Genomic DNA, 7,943 nt, shown 5'->3' with positions numbered 1-7,943 from the left:
ACGGGTCGCCGACGCCTCGCCTCCGCTCCTCCGCCCGGCGCCGCCTCCCCTGGCCGGCTTCGCCGCCCGGTCGCCGGCTCCCGGACCCGCGCAGCCCGGCTTCTGCATGCCCTGCCGGCTTCCGATGCGACCCGGCCACCGACTTTCGCCGCGTCCCACCCCTGTCCGGCTGCTCATACAGAGAAAAAGATTGGCCGACTGCCCAAGGGGCCGACTGAAAAAAAAAGAGAGAGAGAGAAAAGAGGTCGGCTGGAATAAAAGAAAAAAAAGAGATGAAGAGCTGTGTCCGACTGCTCAAGGCCGGCTGGGAGAAAAAGAAAGGGCTGGTTGCCCGTGATCCGGCTAAAAAGCCAAGGGCCGACTCCCCACAGCCGGCTGGTGGAAAAAAAAAGAGTATATGTTCGACTGCCAGATGTGCGTCCGACCGCTGACTGCCTGGCCGGCTGCAAAGAGTCCGACTGCTATGTCGGGGTCCGCCCGCCCAGCCGTCTGAAGAAGAAAAAGAGAAGACAAAGTAGTTGCCGGAAGATCCGACCCGACTGCTCAGCAGTCGGCCCGAATCTCAGGGGCTACACCCAGCGGGTGCGCTGACGCGCCCCCGCGAGAAAGAAGACAAAGTAGTTGCCGGAAGATCCGGCCCGACTGCTCAACAGTCGGCCCGAATCTCGGGGGCTACACCCAGCGGGTGCGCTGACACGCCCCGCGAGAAAGAAGACAAGGTAGTTGCCGGAAGATCCGGCCCGACTGCTCAGCAGTCGGCCCGAATCTCGGGGGCTACACCCAGCGGGTGCGCTGACGCGCCCCCGCGAAGAAAGAGATGAAGACAAAGTAGTCACCGAGAGATCCGGCCCGACTGCTCAGCAGTCGGCCCGAATCTCGGGGGCTACACCCAGTGGGTGCGCTGACGCGCCCCCACGGAAGATTGCAGACAAGAGAAGAGTTTTGTCCGGCTCCCAGTAGCCGGCAGAAGAGAAGAAAAAGGACATTGCAAGACGCCTCGCTGCCTGGCCGGTCGAGCCTGACCGGCCGGAACCCTCCTTCGAGCACCCGGGGGCTCGAAGGCTTCACCCAGCGGGTGCGCCGACGCGCTCCACGAGCGCCGAGTCGCGCCGGCTGTTTTCGACGATCGCGACTTCACAAAAATCAATGTGAGCTCATCGCCCGCATATTTTTGCATCACGCAAGCACGGATAACCCCGAGCGATGCTCGGGTGCTATCTCCACATTTTTTATTACAATTGCATCACTGTTCGCCCCGGCGCCAGCCAGAGTTGGCCCGGGGCTGGCCGCTTGGCCGGAGACGTTAGTTCCCGCAGATGGCTTAGTAGCATGCGCGGTACCAAAGGCCCACTCTTAGTCACAGACCGCAGAGCGGCTGTCCGACTAGCAAGAGTGAACGCTGGAGGTCACCCACGCGAAAAACGTCTGGGAAGAAAAACGGATCAAGCGATCCGGCCGTTTCCTTTACAAGTATCTACTCGGTTGAATCTGCTCCTAGACTCTGAGTACTGTACACTCCACTTCGCGGCCCACTCTTAGCCACAGACCGCAGAGCGGCTGTTCGGTAAGCAAGAGCACAAGCCAAAAAGCGGAGGGAACACGAAAAAGATTAAGGGGGCTCGGACGAAACCGAGTCGGCACCCTCCGCATAAAACTTGCAATGCTAAAAGCAAACATTCGATATATCTGCATGGACTAACTTTGTCTTTTGTCTTGACAATTTCCATGAATACTCGCCAAAAAACCTTCGCCCAACTTTGCCAAGTTGCCCGGAGGCTTGGGGGCTATTGTCGGAGTAACCGATCAGGTGTACCCCGAGGATGGCAAGACGATATTTCAAGACATCGGGGCTAGCAAAGCCCCTCAGTCCGACTGCGCCAGCCAGCCGGCTGCCGACTACAGCCCGACCCGACATCGACAAGACACCGACGAGACGGCCATACCGCGAACAAGACAACCGTACCGCGACGACATCATGTACAGTGTCATTTGTCCCCTGGCACTATTTATGAAGTGACCCAGGGGACAAGCATGACATGCACCATGCCTTACCCATGCCTACCCACATAGCTTACATAGTAAGCTAGCCCACACTATAAAAGGGGCACACATCCATCCATCCAGGGGATGGACTCCCACGGCCACATTCATTTGGCCACAAGGCCTCACATACACACAAGCAAATAGCTAGCAAGCTAGTTAGCTATCCATCCATTCATCCACAGAGGAGACTCATGCATGAGCTCACACACATCCATTCGGCCATAGGCCATGGGCATAGCCGGCCACTAGAGCATGCCTCATACAGGCATACACCAAGTCAGATACCCGTGGTACTGATCCCAGATACAGCTCTAGGAGCACTCTGTACTAGATATATCAGATACACTCAGACATGCAGCAGTAGGAGTATTATCTCTCGGGAGAGCTCTGAAGCTGGGTAAACCACTGCGTGCTACTCGCATACCCGCTCCCGGTCCTATCAACAACAGTCTTACCCACACGCTAAGCCCTTGTGACATCTGTCGACTCACAAGCCCCCCGTAAGAATACCACGACACTACAGCCAGCTCCAGCGACTGGGCCGAGGCCCATGGTGAGCTCCCCAGTGACCACCAGATTTCAGCCTGCATCTTCTTTTTTTTTTCCGTTCTGGTGATTTTAACATTATCCAGAGACTACCCAGTTTTGCAGAGAACCCCCTAGACATCATGCATTTTATAACTCTTGAACCGTGCATCGGATTAAAATGATCTAAACATGTAACTTGCTTAGTTTTTCATCTAGTTTAATAATATGCAACTTTCATCTATGTTTAAAATGTTTAAAATGATGTTTGATTAAATTTGCTCCTATGTCATGCTAAAATGCTTTATTTCATAACTAAATAACTGTAACTCGGTTTGTAACAAACTTTATATGTAAATGGGGTAGAATTTTGTCTAGTTTAACATGGTGGCTTCACTTTGCATGCTTAAAAACTCTAAAATTATGTTTAGGGCAGATCAGTACCAAACCTAATATATGCATATGAGGGTTTTCCGGACTTGTTTGTTTTGTTGTTCCGGCCTCATTAAACTTGCCTAGATTAGATAGTTTCATCATGCTTCACCTCTTGCCATGCTAACAACATTTAATCTTGTTGGGTACATAAACGAGAGAGAACTAAATAAGTCATGTGGTGTTTTCTTCAATATGCAACTCCGTTGCATAATGAGCTCCACTTAATTTGTAGGATTGTTTGTGCACTTTGCCATGCCATGCTTCATTAAACCGGACATGCATCATACTCGATTGTGCATCATGCCATATTGATGTGTTGGTTGTTTACTATGTTGTTTGCTTCTTTCCGGTGTTGCTTCTTCGGGTTGGTTCCGATAACGCCGCGTTTGTGAGAATCCGTTTGACTACGTCCGTTTATCTTCTTCATGGACTCGTTCTTCTTCCTTGCGGGATTTCAGGCAAGATGATCATACCCTCGAAATCACTTCTATCTTTGCTTGCTAGTTGCTTGCTCTTTTGCTATGCCTATGCTGCGATACCTACCACTTGCTTATCATGTCACCCATATTGTTGAGCCAAACCTCTAACCCACCTTATCCTAGCAAACCGTTGTTTGACTGTTTTACCGCTTTGCTCAGCCCCTCTTATAGCGTTGTTAGTTGCAGGTGAAGATTGAAGTTTGTTCCTTGTTGGAACATGGAGATGTTGTTCCTTGTTGGAACATGTTTACTTGTTGGGATATCACAATATATCTTATTTAATTAATGCATCTATATACTTGGTAAAGGGTGGAAGGCTCGGCCTCTTGCCTAGTGTTTTGTTCCACTCTTGCCGCCCTAGTTTCCGTCATATCGGTGTTATGTTCCCGAATTTTGCGTTCCTTACGCGGTTGGGTAATAATGGGAACCCCTTGATAGTTCGCCTTGAATAAAACTCTTCCAGCAATGCCCAACCTTGGTTTTACCATTCGGCACCTAGCCTCTTTTTCCCTTGGGTTCCGCGGACTCAAGGGTCATCTTTATTTAAACCCCCTGGGCCAGTGCTCCTCTGAGTGTTGGTCCAAACTAGAGCCCTGTGCAGCGCCCCCTCGGGGAAACTCGAGGTTTGGTTTTAGTTGTACGGATTGCTCATCTGAGTGTGCCCTGAGAACGAGATATGTGCAGCTCCTATCGGGATTTGTCGGCACATTCGGGCGGTGTTGCTGGATTTGTTTTAACTTGTCGAAGTTGTCTTGTAGAACCGGGATACCGAGTCTGATCGGAATGTCTCGGGAGAAGATATATCCTTCGTTGACCGTGAGAGCTTGTCATGGTCTAAGTTGGGACTCCCCTGCAGGGATTTGAATTTTCGAAAGTCGTGCCCGCGGTTATGGGCAGATGGGAATTTGTTAACGTCCGGTTTGTAGAAAACCTGAAGTGGACCTTAATTAAAATGCATCAACCGCGTGTGTAACCGTGATGGTCTCTTTCCGGCGGAGTCCGGGAAGTGAACACGGTGTTGGAGTAATGCTTGACGTAGGTTGTTCTAGGATCACTTCTTGATCATAGTTTTATCGACCATGCATTGCCTTCTCTTCTCGCTCTCTTTTGCATATATTAGCTACCAAACATGCTAGACGCTTGCTGCAGCTTCATCTCATACCTTTTACCTTACCCATAAGCTTAAATTGTCTTGATCGCGAGGGTGTGAGATTGCTGAGTCCCCGTGACTCACAGATACTTCCAAAACCAGCTTGCAGGTGCCGATGAGTCCGTGCAGGTGACGCCACTGAGCTCAGGAGGAGCTCGATGAAGATCTTGTCCTTTGTGTTGTTCCATTTCCAGTTGATCAATAGTGGAGCCCAGTTGGGGTCGATCGGGGGACCTTGTCGCTTTTGGGGTTCTTCTTTTATTTTGGTTCCGTAGTCGGACCTTGATTGTATCTGGATGATGTAATACTTTATTCATGTATTTGTGTGAAGTGGCGATTGTAAGCCAACTATGTATCTTTTTCCCTTATGTATTACATGGGTTGTGTGAAGATTACCTCACTTGCGACATTGCTTTCAATGCGGTTATGCCTCTAAGTCATGCTTCGACACGTGGGAGATATAACCGCATCGAGGGCATTATAGCTTCGTGTAGACATGGTTTTCGATAAGGCGTGGCGGACATCCAGTCTCCCGCTTACCTTCCCCTTGGTTTGTGTCCGGTTGCGAGGTTTTGGACACGCAAACGCGTGAACGGACCGACGGGTCACCGTGTTGGATAGCTTACAGCGTCCGATCACGTCGGTCAAGACGTTTGCAAGCATTTTGAGGGTTCACTTTGAAGATGCCCTGATACATGAGTTCCTGCTAATAATCTTTACCTTTTTCATTTAACTTAAGCGTAGCCTGCATTTCAGAGGATTTTCGTATCACAACTTTCGATTGGCCAATTGTACACTCAAATGTTTCGCCGTATGTGATGTTTAAATAAAAACAAAATGCCTTGGCACATGTTCTAGACAAAAAAAATTCTTTCAAAACAAGCAAAGAAGAATCTCGCAAAAGAATAAATTCGTGTTGTAATCCAACTTTTTGTTTGAAGGGATAGGAAATTCCAAACATTTTTCTTCCCCGGGAAGACATTAGAATAAAAAGAGTAATGCGCACACACGTTCGGGCGGGAGGGGGATCCGCACCCCTTCATTTCAAAAGGGAATCGGGCCTTGGCCTGGTCTGCGTGCAAAGTACGCGCACTTCACATGCGATCCGTGTCGCGAGCAGTGCCCGGCACGCCGGCCAATCCCACGCGCGGCCCACAGGGTTCCCGCGCAGGGAGGATCCGGACGCCAAGCGACTATTAAACCCGGCTCTGGGTGGCCGCGCTATAAACCTCGCCTGCCCCCTCGGGTCCGCCGCACAGACTCGAGTCGTCTTCTTCCTCTGCTCTTGCTCGGATCCCCTACCCTGCTCCTCACCCCACCCCGCCTCTCGAGGCGCGGCACAGCACAGAGGAGTCGGCGGAGATGTCGGGCGTGACGGCGGATGAGGACAAGAAGCCCGCGGGCGACGGCGGAGGCGCCCACATCAACCTCAAGGTCAAGGGGCAGGTATGATCCACTCCGATCTCCGTCTTCCCCTCTTTTTTTCTCGATGGAGTACTCGTTCTGGTAGTGATGGTGGCGGTCGGATCCTAGTTCGTAGTGTAGTTCCAGCTCTGTGCTATCGATTTAGAATCCGGATCTCTGTTTCTGCTCCGTGGCCGATTGGTTGTTTTAGATTCGTGGCTCTGTAGGCTGCAGATGCGTGTGCCTAGTCTCGCCGACAGCCGCCGACTGGTGTCCCCTCGTTAGTTCGCACTTGAGGCTCCTGGTGCTCGTCGGTTGCTCTGTCGGCCCGCTTCACCTGTACTGGCGCCGTGTTTGTAATGTTTGTGTCTGTTCCGTCATCGATCTGTAGGCCTACATGACAGTCATAAATCTGCATTCTTTAGCCACTGGTAGGGTAGGATACGCCCAAATGTGGTCACTGTAGGGAACCAGGCTCCCCTAAGTAGTACTAGGCAAAACTTGAGCTCCTGTAATCCTGCTTATTGGTGATTATGATCTTGTTATCTAATTTTGCATTGGTATTCAGAAATAAAATTCATATGCTCTTCAGAAAGTATGTCAATACATAACTAGTGCGTTTTATTATTGCTTCGTAGTCAGTTTCAGTCCTAATTGTTTTCTCTGCACATCAAGCTTGTAATTGTTTTATATGGGAATAATGGCAACATGTGTGTACTAAATGCCTAGCTCTTGACACTTGTCCCTAATCTGTTCTGCAGGATGGCAATGAGGTTTTCTTCCGCATCAAGAGATCGACACAGCTGAAGAAGCTGATGAACGCCTACTGCGACCGTCAGTCTGTGGATCTCAACTCCATTGCTTTCCTTTTCGATGGTCGTAGGCTCCGTGGTGAGCAGACCCCTGATGAGGTATGCTGTTCAACTTTTTGCCAGCATGCCTAACATTAGAACCTTAACATTCACTAGGTTGATGGTCTGTGCCGTCGTTGATGTATTCTTTGCAAATTGTTTCAGCTGGAGATGGAGGAAGGCGACGAGATCGACGCCATGCTTCACCAGACCGGAGGGTGCTTTCCTCGCCCTTAGAAGGAGCTTGCTTGCAGCCTGGCTGTTCTATGTCGTATGCTACCTTTAGAACTAGAGTAAAATGTAAGAAGTGAAAGAACTTGTGAGGCTATGGTTCTGTGCCATAACCTGAGGGGGTCTGGAGGTGAAAGAACATCGGAGTACTGTTGATGTCGTGACTGAAGTATCATCCATTGCCTAATATATCATGCCTTGTTGTGTTCCTAGTGATTTGCAAACTCATTTGGTTTCTCATCGTAGTGAGGCATCATTTTCTGTCTTGTGTACTGTCGTGTGTACAGTTGTTTTTTTGGCATGCCCTGTTTTTGGCGGTGAGCAACAGTGTTTGTTTGCCGATAACACATTGCAGCTGTGCCAAGGTTCTGTAGAGTAGAAAGTTCAGAAGTTTGTAGTTTTGGGCTGAGCTGCGTGACTCACCGACAACAGGGATGCACTGTGGTGAATGCGGTGGTTTGGACTTTGGAGGATGCAGATTAGTGGCAAGATGACACGACGGCTTCCCCGCAAAAAAAAAAAAAGATGACACGACGGCTGCTCTCTGAAGAATACAAGTCTCATACCAAATAAGATTCCTGAAATCTAATCCTTATAAAAAAATTGAGTACTTCTGTTTGTTAAAAATAATCAGGCAGATCGAGCACCTTTGTCCCAGTTTCAATTCCACATAAGTTTTAAAACTCGTCTGTGGTTGAATAATTGATGCCAAACTTCACAAGTTTGACCATATAATATGAAATAATATCGACATCTACAATACTGAAGTTTGAAATATGAAGTAATATCAACACCTACAATACTAAGCATGGAAATTAAATCCAT

The 7,943-nt window shown here is 49.4% G+C and overlaps 1 protein-coding gene across 1 annotated transcript; it reads left to right on the top strand.

Moving 5' to 3' along the window:
* Positions 1–5,849: 5,849 nt before the first annotated feature.
* On the top strand, positions 5,850–7,330 carry LOC123063078 (small ubiquitin-related modifier 1). Its single transcript, XM_044486817.1, has 3 exons — positions 5,850–6,078; positions 6,798–6,947; positions 7,053–7,330. The coding sequence occupies exons 1-3, from the start codon at positions 5,995–5,997 to the stop codon at positions 7,122–7,124; spliced, it is 306 nt and encodes a 101-aa protein (XP_044342752.1). The 5' UTR covers positions 5,850–5,994; the 3' UTR covers positions 7,125–7,330.
* Positions 7,331–7,943: the final 613 nt, after the last annotated feature.

Source organism: Triticum aestivum, chromosome 3A (genome assembly GCF_018294505.1).
Source record: "Triticum aestivum cultivar Chinese Spring chromosome 3A, IWGSC CS RefSeq v2.1, whole genome shotgun sequence".
Classification (NCBI taxonomy): Eukaryota; Viridiplantae; Streptophyta; class Magnoliopsida; order Poales; family Poaceae; genus Triticum; species Triticum aestivum.
This window is presented reverse-complemented; position numbering and strand designations above follow the sequence as displayed.